This window comes from Eleutherodactylus coqui, chromosome 3 (assembly GCF_035609145.1).
Source record: "Eleutherodactylus coqui strain aEleCoq1 chromosome 3, aEleCoq1.hap1, whole genome shotgun sequence".
In the NCBI taxonomy this organism is placed as follows: Eukaryota; Metazoa; Chordata; class Amphibia; order Anura; family Eleutherodactylidae; genus Eleutherodactylus; species Eleutherodactylus coqui.
In genome coordinates this window covers 302,649,435-302,672,830 of record NC_089839.1, presented here as the reverse complement: position 1 = coordinate 302,672,830, position 23,396 = coordinate 302,649,435, and the positions used below count along the sequence as shown (strand labels likewise).

Genomic DNA, 23,396 nt, shown 5'->3' with positions numbered 1-23,396 from the left:
GTTATGTATCACTCGGTGGGGCTGACTGATCAATAGCAGGGACAATTAGTGGAGCTTTAGAAAAACTGTTAATAAGTCTAGCAATGTCTGAGGGATTTCTTAAAACTTCTCTAGCGCTAAAAATTGTCATAAAAGAGGCACAAGCTCTGCCCCAGCAATCAAGACCAAATCCCACACTTGAAAAAACTATTTTTAGAAATTCTAAATTGATAAATCTGGTTTACAAATGACAAGAGCCCGCACCCCGCTGCACCCCGCTGCACCCCGCTACACCCCTTTATAAGACGGCATTCAGAAGTATCAATATCAGTCTCAAAGAAAGCTCTAAATGCATCATAAATAAGACTCAAGTCACCTAAAACCATGACTTTTATTTGTCTGTTATTGCAAATTATCCCCAACCCGCAGGATATCCACAGTATAGGGGATAATTAGCCGATTGTTTGGGGGGAGGACACTGCTGAGACCCCCGCCTATCTCCAGAATGGGACTCCTGTGTCCCACTCTGTCCGTCACTGCAGGGGTTGCTTCTCCCTCCGCAATGACATCAGAATGGTATCTCCATTCTCGAGATTGGTGGGAGACTCAGCGGTGAGATCCCCATTGATCAACAAGTGATCCCCTATCCTATCAATAGGGAATAACTTACAGTCTTGGTACAACCCCATTTAAGGAGCTTTCATATCACGACCCCAAGTGCCTTTAGGTCCCACTCTACTAACCAGACACCACAAAGAGCAGCTCCCACATGACCACTTCTCTGAATGGGCGCCATGTAATACCACATTTTGCCTACAGTGGCCACTGCATGGTAAATGTAGAATTGGACGCAGCTTTCCCAGGCAGTTATGGCCGATCGCCGAGCGCTTTAGCCACTGGATCCTCAGCAATCAGCTGATTCCCATTGAGAACTCACTTAGGAAAGATGTTGTTCATGAGGCTTATGAATAATCTGCCCCAATGTACTGACATACCCCAATATAATACATCTAACCCATTACAATATGACATGACGCCGCATCTTAGAAGTACTGCAAGTGTGATTAGTTTGTGCCGCCATTTTTCCAATGATTGTTCTTTACAAAGGGGGCGTGGCCTCAAAGTTGCAAAAAAATGCACCAATAGGGCAATTATTGTGCATAAGAAATGTACACGTTTCAGTAATTTAACACATTCTCAGAAATACTTCATACTCTACATTGCAGTTTTCCTCCATAATGGATGGCACCGCCGCCGCTCACAATCCATTACTGCACACAACCTCTACTCTCAAGTGTTCATCAAATGTTACATTTGTCGCTGTTACAAAACAAAGTACCAAAAAGTAGAGATTTGCATTCACTCCCAGAATTCCCCCTAGCCCCTGTATCGAAAGCTGTCAAAGTGAATAACAAGTGTGGGTGGTCCCTGGGGTCACCGGAGAGAGGGAGGTGGGGAAAATCAAATAATAGCAAGCAGCAGAAAATGACATTGCTGGGAAGCTCCCTGTTGCTTTCTTGCACCGCTCTCTGTCTGGGAGATTAAGCTGCTTCTGTAATGCTGAGATTTAATGCAGCATTTGCCTCCCAGTCAAAGGCTACTGGCTCCGGTAAACATGAGATCCTAATGTGGCATCACAGACGCCTGGGCTGGCACTGCCGACTTCTGCTGCCAACAACAAGAATACAGCAATACCAGCTGTAAACCTGGTGCTGATCGCCCACTACAAGTTTCTCCGCCTGTCAAATATCAAATCAATGTTGTTATACGGTTCCCATTCAGGCAGCAATCCCCCCCATGAAAAGTGCCAGCGAGGGTCATTAATCACTATACGAGCAGCACTTAAAGATGCCGCCTGGCAGACTGCCAGCCTGGAATAAGTATATCTCCTCCTTACCTTGTGGTCGGAGACGCTGATGTACCCCTCCAGAACGGGGCTCGGGGTGTACTCCTTGGTGCTTATCCTGCTCTCCTTCCTGATGGCTGCCGATGAATGCGGCGGGTTCTGTTCTTTCACGCTGCCCATATTGCTGTACATGATCACCAGACTGGTACACATGGTGCTGAGTGCTAGCAATACTGCCAGCCCATGGCGCTGCACACAGAAGAAGCATCTATTATATACAGGCTGCTACTAAATGCATTAGCCCTGGCATCTACAGGGCACTGTATACCCTGGCACATGGTTCCAATATACTGTATAAAGTGTGGCATTTAACCCTATAGCACCCTGCATCCCAACGATACCTACTTGTGTTTGCCTTTATCAGGGGGTGAAGGTCCAGCGTCTTTTATTGTAAGGCGCTCAGGAGGGCACCCAATACAACGTCTAGCGGTGCCCATAAAGTACCAATGCCCTATAATGCGAATCATGCTGGGGGATATAACTGCATTTATACTGTGCCCCTTTACTATTTCGGGAAGACCCCAGTATCCTTTATTGGAAAGTGTTCAGCACCGGGGACCCCAAGTTTGCAGTGCTAATTTGCATTTATTAAAAAGTGCGTTGACGCTCGAGACTTTGTATCTCTTCTGCGCCCCTCTTTATCAGGATCAGAGACCCTTCTGTACAAGGGCTGGAAATTTGTTGCAAAGTTATCTTCCATCCTGATGAGTGATCAGTCATCTCTACTATTAGGACCCCCAGGGGACACCCCCAAAGTGCATGCACTTGGGTCGCTACCACCCTCTACAAGAACAGCGCCACTCACTCATCTCTTAAGTTTTAAGTACAGAGACTAAACTTGATCCCAAGCTGAGAATCTGCACGCCAAGCGGCTGATGTCGAACCACAAGTACCAACATGCCTCGTGGGGGTTTTACCTTGAAGATCTGGCTGGTACTCATGGCAGGTAAATGCAGTTGAGTGGATACCAACCTCTATGGACCCCCATAGTAAATGGTACCCGCTGCTCCCTATTGTCTTGCACACATGATGCCAACAAGGTGTCTTGTAAAGTTTTAGCACTGAGGCGGCTGAGCTGCGACCGCTCCCCACCCCCCACCTTGCAGCGCTGCACCCCCACATAGGAGCAGGGAATTAATTGCAATAATTGACTTACCAGCAGTGTCTTCATCTTGTGCCTTGTACCAGGAGATCAGGCGTCCTCAGCTACTGGAGGTAGCCGGCTCTGTGGTCCTATCTGCTGCTTCCATTGTACAGATGCTGTGACATCTCCTTTAGGAGAGGGGGGGCAGGGAGAGGCAGTTGGGGAGGGGGGGGGGGGCAGGGACTGGCAGGGCAGGGGGGCACAGTGGGCACAGCAGCCTTCCTGAGCCTGAGCTGCTGTTGCAGAGATTACAGACAGATTTAAACTGGACCCTCTGCTCTGTCTGCTCCACACTGCTGCCTGCCGGAGCCTGCTGGGTCCTAGTGCTGACGGCTGGCTGCACTTGCACAATGCAAGATTGTAGAAGGAGCTTATTAAATAAGGGCTGGCGGTGCGCAGTAGTCTGAAGGGCGAGAAGTCCAGATGTTTAGTTGTGGATCATTTTTATTTATTTATATGTGTTTATTTAATTTTCGTTATTTGTCAATCCCACCCTGCCCGCGGCCCAGAATATTATTTTACATGTTAGGGGGTCTTTGCGGGTCTTCTACGTCCCGGACGGATCTTCTTTCTTCTGCATGGCGGATGTGTTCCGGTGCGCCGGTTGGTGTGGCGATGCACATGCGCAGTAGGAGTTTTTCTTTTTCGAACTCCTGCTTTCCCGCGGGATCCGCGACACTTCTGCAGTGACAGCTCGGGCAGGCTGCGAATCGGACGGCTTCCATTGACTTCTACGGTTTCCGCAGAAAAATGGAGCATGCTGCGATTTGTTTTCCAGACCAAAAGGTCCACGAAACAAAACCGCATTCTTACATTATTTTGCGGGTGCCCGTGATTCCTTATGGGCGGCTTGATTTGCGGATTTCCCATGCGGTTTCCGCAAATCAAACCCACCCCGGCGTATTTGCACTGCGAGATTCGGAGCAAGCATCCGCCTCCAGATCCTGCAGCAAATACTGCCCATAGACATGCTATGGAAAAGGTTTTTCCATGCCCACAAGCGGAAATCAACTGTGATTTTCCGCTCGCGGGGGAGCGCGGTAATGGGCAGTGCAGAGTGGGCGCAACTCTCTGCACTGCCCATATGTGGCAGAGCACCAGCCGGCACACCTGCAAAGCAGAGAGGACACAAGATGACCGGTACGCAGGGTCACTGCCGGGACACAGGGTCTGATTCCGCTACGAGGTTTCGCAGTCAGAGTCTGATTTGGCCTAAAGAGTGCGGTATCGCTCTTACTCATGTGAATGCTGCCCCAGGGTATATTTTTTGCAGTCCTGGACTGATTTTTCACGCTATTTTCACATGACTTCTATGTGTTTTTGCAATTTTTCAGCACAATTTTATCTATTTTTCCATCCAATTTTCTAAGTGCGTAAACCCCCCCCCCCCCCCCCCCCCCGAGACACACATTGGGTTCTGCGCGCGATTCTTAAGGTGACCATGGTTACATAAAATGGATTGAAATTGCATTAAAAGAGTGCAATCCATTTTTTTAATTAACCTACAGACCTGAATGGGCGATTTTCATCCGAAAAAATGCAACAAAATCCGACATGCTCCAATTTTTTTTCTGGACCAAAATCACATAGCCCATGTGACCGAGCCGTTAGTCGTAAGATGTGTTTCAAGTCTGGTTAGTGACTGGGATCATGTTCATGAAAGAGTCAGATTGTCATGCCGCGCCCCAACTGCAGAGGGCGATAGCGCTGGAGCGGGGGAGTATAATAAGTACCTCACCCGGCTCCTTGTCACGTCCTATAACAGCACCATAACTCAGTTTATAGTAGTGAGGAAATGACAGATTCCCTTTAACTCTTTTGAATAGTGCAGCCAACTACGCTGTTCAATATGTAAGACGCCCCAATAACAACCATACGGGTGTATCATTCGCCCTGACCTGGTGCACTGGCCGGTCAAAGTGAAGGGCTGCTGATTTTTGCAATAGCGTTTGATTTAAGATTTTGCACCATTTCTGCAGCTTCTACATATCCCTGTATTTAGAAGTCCTTTTTCATACGGGCGTTGTGATTTTCAGGCCGCCCTCATCGCGGCCAAACATCGCATGAATGGGTAGAAACCGCAACAAAGTTGCAGCTAAACCTCCCGTTTTCTCGCTCGTTCACACGGCTGAACTGCGGCGTATAAGGTCTCTCCCCCTCCCCTTGCCGGCTGATAGCAGTAATAGAAGCTCCCATAAGAGCCTATGGGAGCTGCTGGCAAGAGGAGGGGAAGGGACTTCAGCAGCACTTGCTACACTAAATTCCCTCCCTCACACTCCCCAGCCTACAGGAGCTGCCGGCAAGGGAAGGGACTTCAGCAACACGAGCCACTGCTTATCTCCTTGCCCCTCCCCTTTTCTGACATCTTTCAAAGGCTCCCATAGGAGTCTACGGAAACGGCCAGTGTATTCTGGCAAAAGATAGGACAAGTCAATTTTAGGAACCGGAAACCCCCCATCTGAACAAATACATTGAGATCCAATGCTGCAGATAGTTGTGATTTTTGGACGGCGTTTTATTGCGGCAAAATAGGGGCGATAAAACGCTCATGTAAAAGAGGCCTGAGGGTGGCGCCAGAGGGGCGAGAAAATGGCGTGATTTTCTTGTGATTTGATGGTCAGTATAAAGCAGATTTAGAAACTAATGATTTACGATGGTTTCCTTCCCATTAGTGATGTTTTCACGGATGTGATGCTGCCAGAGCAATAGATTGTGGCATCGCACGAAAATCGCAAGTTCAGGCTTTGTGATGCTATAAAGATACATGGGAGATTTAAAAAAGCGCAAAACTCAGAATGATAGGGCCGCCACGATTTTTTTTCATGCAACATCGCATGAGTGAAAACATTTAAAATGTAAAGGAAACCATTGAAAATCATTGGTTTTATAATTCAGCGTTTTTCACTCACTCTTGGATTGTGCGCAGTTTTATTGCCAGTATGAAGGCGCCCTGAGGCTGAGTTCACACGGGGCGGATTTGCTGTGGAAATTCCGTCCAGAATTTAGCCGCGGCAAATCTGCCTGCGGCCACTAATCCCGGGGTTAGCCAGCCATGTGCACGAGATTTCTCAGAAATTTGCGAGCGTGTCTGTGCGCAGTGCTGTACGTTTTCCTCTGATTTAAAAGGCTATTTAGCCTAAGGCCTCGTGTCCACGAGCAAAATATGATTTAAAATCCGTAGCAGATCACCCGCATGCGGATCCGCATGCATTGACCACCCGTGAATAAAAAAAAAAATGGAGCATGAAAAAAAACGTGACATGCTGCATTTTCGTGCGGGTCTCCCCGCTTCTATTGAAGCCTATGGAAGCCGTCCGGATCCGCAGGAGACCTAAAATAATAATAACTTACCCGCAGCGGACCGGGCAGGTCTTCTCCTCTTCACGGCCGGATCTTCTTTCTTCGGCCCGGCGGATGTGCCGGGCACATGCGTGCGGCATGCTGCCGGCGTGCCGAGCACATCCGCCGGCCGAAGAAAGAAGATCCGGCCGTGAAGAGGAGAAGACCTGCCCGGTCCGCTGCGGGTGAGTTTATTCTTATTTTCAGCGCTCATGTCCGTGGGGCAGGAGGGAGAGGCTAGGGATTCTCCATGGAGAATCCGTAGCGGGCCTGATTTTCCCCGAGGACATGAGGCTTAATGAGGTCCAGATGTGTCCTTTTCCTGTGATTTTTCCTAGTGTTTCATGCATCCCCTTGCGTATTCTGCGCATCCCCCTTTGACTTCCGTGGGGCCTTCGGTGCACAAATACGCAGGATAATAAAGCGGCTTCTATTTTTTTGCGCACAACCAAAATGCACAAAAAAACCTCATTGATGTGAAAGAACCCACTGACATCACTAGGCTCCATTCTCTGCATACTGCGCACGTATATTGTGTGCGCATAAAATTGCTCGCAAATATGTCCGTCTGAATCTGCCTTAAAATCAGTGGAATTGCGTAGCGGCGCTGGGTCAGTCTATAATATTGTTAGTGGATGTAATATTACAGCGGCTGAACCTACTAAATGGCCATTTTATTATTGTCCCCATCTAGTAGGGCGTTGGACTCCTTTGGCCTTCAGAACAGCAGCAGTGCATCGTGGTGTAGATCCCACTCGGTGATGAAATCCTTCTGCAGGAATATCGGCCCCTGCGGACAGGAAGCTTCTTGTAGTTGCTGCAGATTAGATGGAGGTGCTGACATGTTCTGACCAGCTGACAGGAAGGGGTCATCGATTCATGCTGCTTGCGCCAAATTCTGAACTCCCATCATCACGGTGCAACAGGAATCTGCATCCATCTGACCAGGAGATGATTTTCCAGTGATAGAAGTTTTGCGCTCTTTTCCTCGCCGGAGTTTCGTCTTTCTGTTTCTCTTAGTCACAATGGTCGTCTGCTGTTATAGCCCATCCATGCTAAGGAACGGCGATTTGAGGGTTCAGACACATCAGTTAGAACACCAGCCTTGTATTCAGCTGCTCTTGACTGTGCAGCATCTGTTCATCAGATGATTCTTGACATCCTCCTTTGACCCCTTTCAGTTATTATTTCTGTCCACAGGATCCTCTATCGTTGGATGTTTTCTCCACACCATTACATGAGGAATCCCCATGTGGTCGGCAGTGAAATCCTGGCTAGTCCAGCACTGATGACCCGGCCTCGTTGGAAGTCGCTCCAATCGCTGAATTTTCCCATCTAATGTGGATTCACACTGAAACTGATCCACGGAAAACTTCTCATGTGATTTTATGCTGCACTCCGGGGTCACGGGGAAAATTTAGGTTAGCGCCAATGATGAGAGGGCTAGGGCTGTAATAAAGGGGACATTTAGTAAATCTATGGTCATCACTCGGGGATCCGTTGGCAAGCCACATAGCAGGGGGTCACCAGCCACTGGTTGGGGGCTACTGGACTACAGGAATCATTTCCTGCAGTAACAGCTGTCGGGCCGCAGGTTGTGGGGATCACTTCTCTATAGATGACATGTAATCTATACGCATTCTGCAGAGGGAAGATGCTGGCGTGTCCCCTTTAAGATCAAAGTGTTGGATAATGAATACGTGTTAGAACATCCATCTCATTCGCTGATGTATACAAGGTCATTTATATGAAAAGCAGCTCTTAATGGGTTAACCTATAGCTCCCATTAAAATGCTTTGCTGCTAATTTATGGCATTCTGGCCTGTTAGATCTGCTGCTATTATTAATAATAACATATTATATGACTAAATGATGTGTGGCTGCCCATAAATTACTTCTGGAACAAATCTTGCTGATTTACTATTCAACATCACAAGATAATCGAGTCGCTTTGTCATTGCTGTAAAAATGCAGTTTTGTTATTTCCAGGTGACAACCAATAGGAGGCGCCATTAACCTCCGAAGGAGTATTGCCATGTTGCCTCCCCATACAACAATTGAATAATCAGATTATTAACTATTACAACCTCATAGAGTCATCACAACGTTTTCATGGAGTCCTGAATAGCAAGACTCATGTTGAAATAGCGCCCCCTGTTGTTTCTATACCCAGATATTTCAGGACTAATGTTAGAATAGTGCCACCTGCTATTTATATCACCAAATGTTCAGGGACTAATCTTAGAATAGTGCCCCTTGCTGTTTCTATACATGGGTATTCCAGAACTAATGTTAGAATAGTGCCCCCTGCTGTTTCTATCCCCACATATTCCAGGAAGAATGTTAGAATAGTGCCCCCTGCTGTTAATATCCCCATAAATCCCAGGAAGAATGTTAGAATAGTGCCCCCTGCTGTTAATATCCCCATATATTCCAGGACAAATGTTAGAATAGCACCACCTGCTATTTATATCCCCAGATGTTCCGGGACTAATGTTAGAATAGTGCCCCCTGCTGTTAACATTTCCAGATATTCCATGATTAATGTTAGAATAGTGCCCCCTGCTGTTTCTATCCCTGCATATTCCAAAACTAATGTTAGAATAGTGCCCCCTGCTGTTTCTATCCCCAGACATTTCAGGTACAATGTTAGAATAGTGCCCCCTGCTGTTAACATCTCCAGATATTCCAGAATAATGTTAGAATAGTGCCCCTTGCTGTTTCTATCCCTGCATATTCCAGAACTAATGTTAGAATAGTGCCTCCTGCTGTTAATATCCCCAAACATTTCAGGAAGAATGTTAGAATAGTGCCCCCTGCTGTTTCTATCCCCACATATTTCAGGAAGAATGTTAGAATAGTGCCGCCTGCTGTTAATATCCCCAGATATTCCAGGTCTAATGTTAGAATAGTGCCCCCTGCTGTTAATATCCCCAGATATTCCAGGTCTAATGTTAGAATAGTGCCCCCTGCTGTTAATATCCCCAGATATTCCAGGTCTAATGTTAGAATAGTGCCCCCTGCTGTTTCTATCCCCACATATTTCAGGAAGAATGTTAGAAAAGTGCCCCCTGCTGTTTCTATCCCCAGACATTTCAGGTAGAATGTTAGAATAGTGCCCCCTGCTGTTAACATCTCCAGATATTCCAGGAAGAATGTTAGAATAGTGCTCCCTACTGTCAATATCCCAGCTGTTCCAGGGCTGTTAGAATAACAGTATCACGTTTGCACAAGCCGTGGGGAAAACTACCTACCTGAATGCAACCCAAATATGGGGTGGCTGGAACGGATTGGGACAAGAAAAGGACAGGAGGAACACCATAACAAAAATGAACTGTGAACGGGACTTGCGAGCAGTCATCCAACAATCACTGATGCAGCAAGGGCAAAAATAAGAGGGTAGTCATGGTGGCTGTGCTGCTCCTCCTGGCAGTGTAAGAAAATGCCTGTCTTAGGCCTCGTGTCCACCGGATGTGCAGATTTTGTGCACGGAATCCCGCATGGAATGCAGCACTGCCCGCGGCCAGTGAGCCCTGCTTACCTGCATTCCCCGGTAGCAGCGTCTGCGGGCATCCACTTCCGTGTTCAATGTTCTGCACATGGTCCTCACAGCTCGGGCATGCTCAGTACAGTTTTTAAAATCTCCTGTTTTCCCACGGATCCGCGGCACATCCACAGTGTCAGCTGCGGGTGTGCTGCGGATCGGGACTTAAATGGAAGCCGCCCATGCGGGATCCACAGAAAAATGGAGCATGATGCGATTTGTGCTCCGGACCAAAAGATCCGCAAATCAAATCCGCATATGTTAATCCATTCGCGGACGCCCATACATCTCTATGGGCGAATTGATTTGCAGTTCTCCCGCTCGGGTTCCGCAAATCAAACTCGCCTGTCGACATTGGGCCTAAGGGTTAAACTGCAGCCAGTGGTAAAAATAATAAATAAACTACTGAAAAGAAAAGAAAAAATAGGTAGTTATTGCAACCTGCTACCCGTGGAGTCGGATAGGGTAAGATGTTGATTTGATGTGACAGCAGCCTAGATACGGGTAGGGACCCGTTCTAGGCAGAACCAAAAAATACAAAAAGTGTTACTGTTACATTCATCCTGGACTGACAACAGGAACAGGGTACGGGGGGCAGCCAGAACGGATGCCGGAAACTAGAAATAAGGGTGGCTAGACGCAGGGAGGGTAACGAATACAAACCGGTCGTGCTGGCTAAAACACAGTGAACTCCGTACTGGGAACTGGACACACGGACAGACATAACATAGGGACTGACAAATGACCAAAACACTCACCTTGCATACCTGCACACATAACAGATGGAATTGCTATAAAAGTACAAGGTATTGGTTCATGGATTGGCCAAGTCACTTAAGCCTACAAGCCACTACAAGGCTCTATGTTGTCTTGCGGGTCCCTACACTACCAATATAACATACACCAGAACCCTGCCTGCAAGCAGGGTAATTGTCCTGATAAGGTTTGCCACACTGTCTTCTTCTAGGAACTGGCAATCCCTGATTGGGGCCCTGGAGAGAAGCACCTAAAACACACAGGACACATCTCTGTTCACACACAATTAGCCCAGAACAGGACAGTTCACACCAACACTCTAATGCTAGCATGCAGGACAGAACACATATAGCAAGCATGCAGGAAAACCAAACCATAGAGTGAAGGGATACCAGCTTCCTCTTGCAGAGGGACTGGTGTATATATATATATGCAGCAGACCAGTGGGGATTGGCTGTCAGGAGAAACTCCACACCCAGCCAGCTCAATTATCCCACACCTGTGAAGCTGTGCTTCTGCAACCTTGTAGAACCACAGGCTCCATTAGCACAACCTAACATGTGCCTTCACATTGGCGATGAAATCACACGATTTCCAAGCGTTGCGAGTCTGTGAGAAATCGCAAAATTATGAAGTCAATGGCTCACTTCACATTTGAGATGTTTTCACTCTTGTGATATAGAGTGAATACAAAATCGCAGCATGTTCTATCTTTTTGCGATCCTGTCCATTGTTTCCAATGGGGCTAGTGGTAGCAGTGCTGGCCCCATTGAAAGCAATGGGAGATGATCGCAATCCTCCAGCCTCCCAAGGATGTGAGGCTGTCACATCCAGGGGCTTAACCTTGCTTTTAACGGGACGTTATATCAGGACGTGATTTGCAGCTCGATGTCACTCTCGCCAGTGTACAGGGGTCCTAACCCCGCCCACTCTACCCCTTTTATACTTTTCCTGCAAACCAATCCTGAGCTAGGGAAAATGTGTCTACCCAATCCCAGGCTAGCTAGGGGTGACTGACAGGTGTGAGAGCAGGTTAGTGTGTTCTATGCACAGTCATGCAGGTAGTAAGAACACCAGACATTAACACTTGCAGGCCCATTTAAAGGCATATACACATAATTACACACATAGATAAAAACATACATATATATTACGTTAGCTGGTAGTAGTGATGCTGTGGGACCCCAACTCTGGGGTACTACACTGGCAACCACCAAAACACTTACCAAGAATACCAACACGCATAAGTAGATGGAATAGCTAGAGCAGTGATGGGCAACCTTTTCAGCCCGGCGTGTCAGCTCCCTGCTCCGCCTCCTGGAAGTGATGTCAGCGGCCTAACCGGAAGTCTGTGCCAGAGTTCTGTTGTTTTGGCCTATAGACCTCCGGCACAGAGTGTCTACAGCAATGTTTTATCCTCGGCTACTGCATCTGGTTGTGCAGGAGCCGAGGATGAAACCTCATTTTCGGTTATTGGCATGCGGCCCCATAATTCTCTGTATGTGGCCGCGTGTCAGCAAACATGGCTACGCGTGTTAGTGCTGACACACGTGTCATAGGTTCGCCATCACGGAGCTAGAGTATGTACAAGGTATTGGCTCATACTTTGGCCAAGATACTAAAGCTCACGATCCCACGATAAGGGTCCTCGTTGTTTGTGGGTCCCTACTCTGAAGCCATTCTCACACAGGCCATTTTTTACAGAATTTAGTGCGATATTTCAAATGAATGCATGACAGCAATCTCTGAGTTGGAAGGAGATAGGATGAATAAATGACTGTCACCCTCTAGTAAGAAGGGCTGGAATTTATATGCAGCAGCCTGGGGGTGATTGACCTAGCTGGTGACTGAGGTCCCCTCTGCATACCATACCACAGGACGTTTTTGACTGTCTGACCTACTTTTGGATGTTAGCCATATCCAGGCCGTATTTTTTAATCAATAACCCTTAATACTTCCAGTTTCTTCATATGTTTGATAAAGGGCGTTGAGCCCGAAATGTTGCAAATCGTGTGCCTAATGTGAACATCTGAACTGTCCGAATAAAGCTTATGAGCATTAAAAAGCACTACAGTGTGTGCCATCCAACAGTTTATTTCGATAGAGTCTGGGACGGAGGGACTCTGGGACCCTGCACCGCTCCGACCTGCGTAAGGGAGTGCTACCAAACGCAGTTTTGCCAGGTGGTAATTCGACAACTGGAGAACTCCACACCATCAAATGAACCACGCCTACAGCAGTGAGCTCCTGGAAACCCACAGTACTACAGGTCCCAGGAGCACAACGTGACAAATAGGTGGCACCACTGGCGTAACTATAGGGGATGCAGTTGCACCCGGGCCCAGCAGCCTTAGGGAGCCCATAAGACCTCTCTCCTCCATATAGGGAGCCCAGTACTATGAATAAAGCATTATAGTTGGGGGCCCTGTTACAGGTTTTGCATTGGGCCCCAGGAGCTTCTGGGTTGCGCTATTATATTATTAGCCCTGGAATATCTTGGGATAGAAACATTTTTTGTAAAAAAGTGTAAATACCAAAATGTTTATAATTATGGGCTGGATTTAACTAGAAAGAATATTTTTATGGCACAAGCCCTTTAACAGCATTTAGAGATTTACTTTACAGCATTCTCATGGCCCCATGTATACAATGGCTAAGCTCTGACCCATTGACTTCTATGGGAGAATGTCGCGGGCATGCTTTGTGCAGGGATGTGGAGGAGGTGAGCTGTGGCATTATCTATTGTGAATGGTGGATCCTGTGTTATCTATAGATGGATCTCACCTCTCAGTGTAATCCTACCTGTGATGATAATGACAACAGCTGAGGTTTCCTCTGCAGAACAGGAATTGACAGAATATTATTAGACTTAGTGATGATTGCGCCGGATCGCGGTTGTTGGCTTACGCTGCCATTTGTCATGTTGCACCTGCGCTGATGGCTGAGTGCCGGGCGCTTCCTCCTCCGTGGGTTCCCGCACAGTTTTCTTTTTCAGTGCCATTTTTATTTAACACAGTGACTTGCAGTATATATTAGGGGGGGGGGGGATGTATCTGCATATAACCTCTTGAGGCTGGAGATGAAACGCACGTCAGGGTGTCTCCAGGATCCAATGGTGTGCACTTTTCCTGCATGTGTTTGGGTTCTCCTTCGGGACAAATACCAGGTCACTTCTTAGTATACATTTCATTTTGTATGTATCCCTCGTTTGCACTTGATACATTCATATATGTACTTACTGTACATTCAGTTCATATTATGTGCATGTGTGATGTATTTGCATATGGTATATGGTATAAATGCAGGCTTATATGTGACACACCTACGAGTTTGCTCAGTTACAGCAAATGTGGAGCGATATTCCACAGGGTACCATAGAGAACCTGTATGCCTTCATGTCTGCCCATATTACATCTTGTATCCAAGCTAGAGGCGGTACAACAGGGTACTAGAGCCTCCATGCCCGCCCATATCACATCTTGTATCCAAGCTAGAGGTGGTTCAACAGGGTACTAGAGCCTCCATGTCCACCTGTATCACATCTTGTATCCAACCTAGATGCGGTACAACAGGGTACTAGAGCCTCCATGCACACCTGTATCACATCTTGTATCCAAGCTAGAGGTGGTACAACAGGGTACTAGAGCCTCCATGCCCACCCGTATCACATCTTGTATCCAGGCTAGAGGTGGTACAACAGGGTACTAGAGCCTCCATGCCTGCCTGTTTCACATCTTGTATCCAAGCTAGAGGCAGTACAACAGGGTACTAGAGCCTCCATGCACACCTGTATCACATCTTGTATCCAAGCTAGAGGTGGTACAACAGGGTACTAGAGCCTCCATGCCCACCCGTATCACATCTTGTATCCAAGCTAGAGGTGGTACAACAGGGTACTAGAGCCTCCATGCCCACCCGTATCACATCTTGTATCCAAGCTAGAGGCGGTACAACAGGGTACTAGAGCCTCCATGCCCGCCCGTATCACATCTTGTATCCAACCTAGATGCGGTACAACAGGGTACTAGAGCCTGTCCCATCTGTTGACTATGGGCTTTGACCATATGATACACCTGTTGGGTTGGGATTTCTCCGCAGTGTCTTTGTGTATTTTTGTCATTTGCTTTTATTTAGTCAGTATTTATTTGTGGTCTTCTGGCATTTTACTCTATCCCTTGGGGTTCCCTCGTTTTCTGCCATCTCTGAGCCCCGGTGTCATGCCCCCTCACTTTTCCCTGTGTGCTCCTTTCATGACAGTAATGACATCCATTAGTCTGCGCACGACACTTCATGGATACGTCTCTCGTTTGCGGTTGCTACTGATGAGTCAGACCTGGATCCATTATACTATAATAATTAACAACCGGATAGGATTTGGAGACGTGAAGAATCGTCTTCTCCTGTTTCTGATCTGTCGCTACAGTTTCTTAATGCACCGTGTACCGTATGTGCAGATTTGGTTAATGACGTTCATAACCTATTATCCACGAAGGCTTCACCCTTACTGACTCCAGGCTGACTGCTGACTGCTTCACTGATTTACTGACCCTATTCCTGCTGCTCAAAATATACACCAAATCCCTTTTCCTTTTCCCTCGCGGATATTAAATATAGATCTGTTGAGGAGACATATGCAATTTCACCTGGAAGATTTAAGATTTCCTTCTGTTTATACAGGGCAAACATACTCCATAGCGCAGTACAGAGACTTTCATCAATCGCATCAATCTCCGCCCGCACGCTGGGATCAACGCACAGAAAGACAATTAACTTATCAGTAGATTTTTGGAAAACTGAGAAGAATCTGAATCAAGCTGAGCCCTGTGCTTGACTATCTCCATAGACAGTGAATAGAGCAGGCAGGGGAGTAGCTGGGGTGGGCAGGTGGGGCATGTGCCCCGGGTGCAATAAGGAAGAGGGGCACCAGACCAGCCTGCAGTCAAAGAAGCCAATCAGCAGATTGTTGCAGGAAATAACGGGAAAAGATGTCCAGATCCAGACTCCAGAATGCAGGAAAAACAGGAATAAAAAGGTTATATTACCTAATTTCATTAATTGGTTGGCGTAGGGTAGGCAAAATGTTTCTTCACAGTGGGTGCAGGAAGAGCTAGCTACACCTGTGGGAGCATGACTTGTAGACTTGCATTCACGTGATTCCTGAGGTTTCCAGTAGTCAGACCCCTAATGATCAGACATTTATCACTTATTCTGTGGATAGGTGATAAATGTATTTTGTGGGAAAACCCCTTAAATTAGTGTGGCCATGCCTGTGCTGCAAGGGTTTGCATAGAGGAGAGAGGACGCATTCGCAAAAATTAGAACGTTGCCCAGTGCTTGCCCCCCTCCTTCTCATCACTTGCAGGAGAGAACAGCCTGCCCCTGTCCTTTATACGCACCTAGAAGCACCAGTGTATTCTTATAGGTTCCAGCCCTGGCCTCAGGTCAGATGGCGCCCTGTACAGAATTTTTTTACACGCCTCAGTATAAGAAAAAAATGTATATTTTGCACTTATAGGCGGTCTGTGCGTATTTTGTTTGTGCAGAAGGCAGCAAGATAACAGCAGACCCACAACAGAACAGCTCAGTGAATAAATACAGTACCAGAGCCAAGCTTATAACATAAATACAGCACCAGAACCAACCTCAGTACATAGATATAATAAGAGAACCAAGCTCATAACATAAATACAGTACTAGAACCAAGCTTGTAACAGTAGCAGAACTAAGAATTGTGTGTGGGGCATAGATGGGCTGAAAGCGCTGCCTCAGATAGTAGGAGACAGAGCTAGGAGGATTCATGTAGCTCCACAAAATGTTGCCACGTGGAGGAGGAGAATCATCTGCCAGGCAGACATAAGGAGGGTGATTGCCCCAGTCTACATTCCCCTGATGCCCCCTTTAGAAGCTGCTGGCCGGTGCCCTGCACAACCCACACCAATTGCATGTAACTAAGGCAGGCCACGATAGGTTTACATTCTCTGTTTAACAATCACAATGCTTCTATTCACTGACAGCAAGTGGAGATCTTCCACCATTCTAATATTACCTAGCATCATGGGGAATGGAGCCATTCTGAGCGTGTCCCTGCCTTCCTTTCAGCAGCACATAGTGGCAGCATGGGTTGACTCTGTGGTATATGTGCCCATACCTTGCCAGTTATGGTACCCCATGCCTACGCCTCTGTGTACCATTATCATGCACAGTGCCTGTCTTCTGTATTCAGCAGTATTCGGCTATTATGCCCTGGGAGCGAGTGGAATTATTAGATCATTTCTGTAGAGTTATTTATGCCTCCATGTAGTCACCATAGTGCCACGTTTTGGCCGGACCCTCGGTAAGCACATTAGCGCCTGTGCCCAGCAGCTTTCTCCGTCCTGTTAAGTCTATTGTCTCTTTCTTGTCTGCTCAGCTAATCTGCTCATCATCCTCAGTATCTGGAGCGCAGCTCTGGCCGCCCTACAATCCTCTCACACCACGGAAGTGATGCCAGGACGCGACATGAGGCTCCGGGAACACCTGATGTTTGATCCTCGCCGTTAAACTCCTGCTAGTTATCATCTATTATATATTCGTTATATGTTGGTTTAGTTTTTGCATATTTTTTATCGCTTTGTGTTTATACCGCCACACAGTGAGGGAGGGGGTTAGGAATTTGAAATGTGCTTAGTGCTATTTAGTTTTGTACCACAGTGTAAGCTACTTCCCTAATGGGTTAAAATGTTGCTTGAGATGGGCTGCAAAAAATTACAACAAAATGACTGCATGCAGCAAAATTTGCGCCAAATTTTGATAAAACAGAACTGAGCATGCTCAATGGATACTTGTTGACTATCTAGTGGATCTCACATAAAAAGGGACTATTTCACTGGAGAGTACAGGAACAAAGGAGAGAGACAGAAGCTGCTACATCTATGGAGAAGAGGTAAAGGGACGGCAGAGGAGAAGGGTCTGCAGCCGACCAAGTGGAGTAAAAACTGACCCGGAGTCAGCAAAGAAGACAGAGAGGTAGAGTCACACTTCTGACCTCAGACAAGTTGGAGTCGGTAATAGCAATGATTCCCGCACTATACAACTGTAAGTGAGGCCGGCCTCAAATCCAATTGCAGGTGTGCATGCTGATAGGAATATAAACAGTTAATTAACAGGCCTGTTGCAGAAGATAGATTTGCGTTAGAGTACTGGGACTGTTCCACAAGCCCTAGCTAACAGAAACATTCATGCTGTGTTTCTAATAGACTGCATTGGTAGAAGTGGAGTGTTAACCCCTAATGAAGCACCGTGTGTTATACTGTATTATGTGATCTGTATTGCTGTGCAAGGAGACTGCTCTTGACAAGGCTTTATTAACCTCCACAGGTATCGAAGGAGGCAGAATGCCTTCCCAACACCAGCCTGGCAGGAAGGGGTCATTGATTCATGCTGTTTGTGCCAATTTCTTACCCTCCCATTAGCACTGTGGAATCTGGATCCATCTGACCAGGGGATGTTTTCCCGCTGCACAGTAATATAATTTTTGCACTCTTTTGCCCCCTGCAGTTTCGCCTTTCTGTTTTTCCTATTAATGGCGCTGGAACCGGTCGTCTGCTGTTATAGCCCATCCATGATAAGGAATGCCAAGTGGTGCATTTGGACATGTTAGATGGCTGTCATTTCCTTCACTGTTCATCATAACGATTCCTGACATCCTCCTCTGAACCCTTTCAGTGTTGGGTTGTTTCCATCCACAGGATCCTCTCTTGTTGGATGTTTGCCTCAGTCATGCCATTCTCTGTGCAATCCCCACACCGTTACATGAGAAAACCCATGTGGTTGGCAGTGAAATCCGGGCCCCGGCTAGTCTAGCACCGATGACCCGGCCTCGTTGGAGGTCACTGAATTCACTGAATCTTCCCATTAGATGTGGATTCACACTGAAACTGATCCAGGCAAAACTTACTGTGTGATCTTATGGTTCAAAACGTATTTTATTTTTTTTTATAGAAAAATCGACGTATCGAATCAATAGCTTCAATATCATCAACAACCTCCTATATCTAAACGATTAACCATAGCAGATATAATCAAATAGTAAAATAAATTCCTATATCCCCCACTATGAAAGATTTTGGAAACATACTGGAAATATGGTCCATTTAGACCCAACGATTCTCAAAAATCGCTCAAAGCCATCGTTTGAGCGAGAATCGTTGTGTCTCATCGCTGAAAGAGAACGATGAGCCTTATCAGTGCCGCACGCTGAGTTCTCAGTGGGATACCACTGATACTATTGTTTCAGCTGGTATCCCGCTTGGAGAACACAGCTGGAGTATGAAGAAGACAGCGGTCCAGCTATGTTCTGCATACACGGCTTGGAGCGCTCAGCTGTATACCAGCTGAGCGAAACGAGAAGCCAACAGCTGTATGCAGAAGATAGCGGTCCCCTTGTCTCCTCCATACAGCGTGAGCCTTCATTTACACACTTATGCAAAGTGAACGCTCAAAGCTGTCACTCAAACTGCAGTTTGAGCGACTTCTGAGCGATCATCTTGCCGTGTAAAGGCACACAACGATTATCGCTCGAAAGATGTCTTTTGAGCGAGAATCGTTGTGTCTAAACTAGGCATTATTCAAACACTAAATGCCGCTTCTACAAATATTGTAAAACTAGAAAACGAAAGAACAGGAAAAAAGAGAGAAAAGGAAACAGAAAGAAGACTAAGATAAGAAAGAAAGACAGTAGAGGAGGAGGGGTGGGGGGGATAGGGAAAGATAATCGGTCTGGCCACCATCAAATTCTAGTCTATCACTGTCCAGCCAACCTGATACAAGTTAGGAGTTATTGGGGGGGGGGGAGGGGGGGGGGGGACATAGTTCTTCCATATATCTGATTGTATCAAGGGCCTCCAGCCACATCGCCTTACTGGGGATCACCTGACGTACCGCCAGGATAAAGAACTTCAGAAGTGATCTCTTAGTTTGTGCCAGCAAGCCTGGGAGCAAGGAGAGAAGTTCCAGCTCCGGGGTCAGCCGGATTGGGTCCCTGCTTACCCAGACTTAGAGGGCGCCAACCTCCCTTCACAAACAGGGTCGAATCCTGTTCCATTGCTACCCACCTCTTCTGTGATCCCCTGTGTATCAAGTCTAGTATTCGTCGTGTCAGAGTGGCCTTGTAGTAGAGGGCAATGTTTGGGATGCCAATCCCCCCCATTTCTTTCGGGCCAACAAGGGCCCTCCAGTTACGTCTAGGTCTGTTACCCCTCCATACAAATCGGATGGATTTTCTGATCCAGGTGAGTAAGGCCCCCGGGGTTTGATAGGTATGGTTTGGAGGATATACAAGAACCTGGGAAGCACGTTCATTTTCACAGTGCTAATCCTACCAAACCAGGAGAGGGGTAAAGACCTCCATCTGTCGAAATCCCTCTCTAGCCCCCCCAACAGTGGCTTATAATTGTTCTGAAAAGGGTCTTTTAAATCTGATGTTATTATTATTCCTAAATATTTAATCCCCTTTTTCTTCCATTTAAAGGGAAAAGCTAGCTTCATGGCCTCCTCCTCATTGCCAGGAATATTAATATTCAAGATCTCGGATTTGTTGAGATTAACCTTAAAATTTGAAATCTCTGGAACTCCTCCAATATTTTGGGGAGGGCAATTCTTGGGTTAGATAGGCAAATCAACAAGTCATCGGCATGGAGGGCTATTTTTTGCTCTCCATCTGCAGAGCTTACGCCCTTTATACTCGCATTTGCCCTTAGGGTGTTTGCCAGGGTTTCCATTACAAGAATATATAGGAAGGGAGAGAGAGTAAAACCCTGCCTCGTGCCATTTCTAATATGGATCTGGTGCGACAATTGGCCATTAACACGTACCCACGTCATGTGATCTTATGCCGCATGCCGCGGTCACTGGGAGAATGTTCCTACAGGGAAGGTCCAATCATGGGAGAACCGGGGCTCTAATCAAGAGGCCGGGGACTATAATAAAGGGGTTGGGGGCTATAATAAAGGGGTCGGGGGCTATAATAGAGGGGTTGGGGGCTATAATAGAGGGGTTGGGGGCTATAATAAAGGGGTCGGGGGCTAAAATAGAGGGGTCGGGGGCTATAATAGAGGGGTTGGGGGCTACAATAGAGGGGTTGGGGGCTATAATAGAGGGGTCGGGGGCTATAATAGAGGGGTTGGAGGCTACAATAGAGGGTTAGGGGGCTATAATAGAGGGGTTGGAGGCTACAATAGAGGGGTTGGGGGCTATAATAGAGGGGTCGGGGGCTATAATAGAGGGGTTGGGGGCTACAATAGAGGGGTTGGGGGCTATAATAGAGGGGTCGGGGGCTATAATAGAGGGGTTGGAGGCTACAATAGAGGGTTAGGGGGCTATAATAGAGGGGTTGGAGGCTACAATAGAGGGTTAGGGGGCTATAATAGAGGGGTTGGGGGTTACGATAGAGGGGTTGGAGGCTACAATAGAGGGGTTGGAGGCTACAATAGAGGGGTCGGGGGCTATAATAGAGGGGCCAGTCAGTATTTATCTCCAGGTGATGGCACCGACTGTTCCTTAGCCTCATTATCATGTTGCACAAATATTCACTAATATTTTATATCCTATGTGACAAGCGCTCCCCGGATTTGCATGCAGGAGGAGACGCGTTCGCTTTTCGACTCCATTTTCAAAAAACAATTATCAGATGAGCAATTCATTGTGCAGCTGAACGTCAGCACTAAAGAGCCTCGTAAAATGTTTGTTAAATCCTTGGCTTTGGCTGGAAACATTCATTCCAATTCATCTGAAATGGGCTTAAAATTGTCTTTTAGGGGGAAGAAAACCTGCCAGACACAGAAGGTGAGAGGAGCGCATCATCTACGATGTGAGTGCGAAGCGCGCAACATTCCCAAGTCGTTGGAAAGTGAAGTTATATGCGATGTGGCAGACATTTCAATTCATTTCTTCTGCACTTGCGGTTTTATAGACTTAAAGGGGTTATCCAGCTCCTAAAAACTGATGGCCCGTCCTCAGTAAAGATCGGTGGGGATCTGACGCTCAGGAACCCTGACGATCACATGACTGTAGGGGCCGCGGTATTACGTATAGCAGCCGCCATGAGTATTATACAACCCGCTCCCTTCTAGGAGTCTATACACAGGGGTTCATTGCTGTTTTTTATAACATTTTTTGCTATTTGTACATGTATACTTTGTTAAAAAAAATATTGCCTGTAGACGCTCTTTTCTCTACTTTACATTTTAGATCATTATTTTGATCCCACCTACGGCCTCCTGCACACGGGCGTATTTGCATTGTGGAGTCCGTGGCGGGCGGCCGCCCCCGGACTCTGCAGCAAATACAGGCCATAGTATTCAATGGCAAAACGCCACTTCATCTCCACGAGCGGAAATCGATTGTGATTTTCCTGCTTGCGGAGAATAAATCGCAGCGTGCTGTGATTTTGTGCAGGCTATGCTCGGCCGACTTCTATTAAAGTCAATAGAGGCTGTCCGTCTCGCGGCACTACCATGGTGAGCACTGCGGAAGATTAATTTTTAAATGTGTTGTTCCTAATATGTGATTATAATGGATTCTGTGTTTTGTATCATAATATATATAGTATGTGGACCTTCTCACGCCTTTCCTTTGTGTTGTAATTTAATATATGGTGGATGATACACAATACTGATACTTGCTTGCCGTTTCTACCAAATACTGGCCTTACTGTTATATGGATACCCTGTGTTATTCTTCTACACTAGCATGTGTATTATATGGTTACATGAGTTTCCATGTCTATACAATGTGATAGTATTATTTCTATGCACCGTATGGTGGCATTAGATTCTGTATACAGTGTGTGTGTGTGGGGGGGGGGGGGAGGGGGTGAGTATTTAGTCAGATACCAATTGTACAAGTTCTCCCACTTAAAAAGATGAGAGGCCTGTAATTGACATCATAGGTAGACCTCAACTATGAGAGACAACATGAGAAAACACATTCAGAAAATCACACTGTCTGATTTTTAACAAATCTATTTGTGAAATATGGTGGAAAATAAGTATTTGGTCAATAACAAAAGTTCATCTCAATACTTTGTTATAAATCCTTTATTGGCAATGACAGAGGTCAAACGTTTTCTGTAAGTCCTCAGAAGGTTGGCACACACTGTTGCTGGTATGTTGGCCCATTCCTCCATGCAGATCTCCTCAGGAGCAGTGATGTTTTGGGGCTGTCGCTGGGCAACACGGACTTTCAACTCCCTCCAAAGGTTTTCTATAGGGTTGAGATCTGGAGACTGGCTAAGCCACTCCAGGACCTTAAAATGCTTCTTAGGAAGCCACTCCTTCATTGCCCTGGCAGTGTGCATGGCATCATTGTCATGCTGAAAGATCCAGCCACATTTCATCTTCAGTGCCCCTGCTGATGGAAGGAGATTTGCACTCAAAATCTCACGATACATGGCCCCATTTATTCTTTCATGTGTAGAGATCAGTCGTCCCGGTCTCTTTGCAGAGAAACAGCCCCAAAGCATGATGTTGCCACCCCTGTGCTTCACAGTAGCTATGGTGTTCTTTGGATGCAACTCAGCATTCTTTCTCCTCCAAACACGCTGAGTTGTGTTTCTGCCAAACAGTTCTACTTTGGTTTCATCTGACCATATGACATTCTTCCAATACTCTTCTGGATCATCCAAATGCTCCCTAGCAAACTTCAGTCGGCCCCGGACATGTACTGGCTTAAGCAGGGGGACATGTCTGGCA

At 46.7% G+C, this 23,396-nt stretch overlaps 1 protein-coding gene across 1 annotated transcript in view; it reads right to left on the bottom strand.

Annotated features, from left to right (window-relative positions):
- ST6GALNAC5 (ST6 N-acetylgalactosaminide alpha-2,6-sialyltransferase 5) overlaps positions 1–3,131 on the bottom strand; it is a 144,177-nt gene extending 141,046 nt beyond the window's left edge. Inside the window, exons 1-2 of the mRNA XM_066597805.1 lie at positions 3,042–3,131; positions 1,877–2,074 (exon numbers count right to left, since the gene is read on the bottom strand). Of these exons, the coding sequence (XP_066453902.1) occupies positions 1,877–2,074; positions 3,042–3,056 (213 nt within the window). The 5' untranslated portion in view covers positions 3,057–3,131. The remainder of the gene's footprint in view (positions 1–1,876; positions 2,075–3,041) is intronic.
- Positions 3,132–23,396: the final 20,265 nt, after the last annotated feature.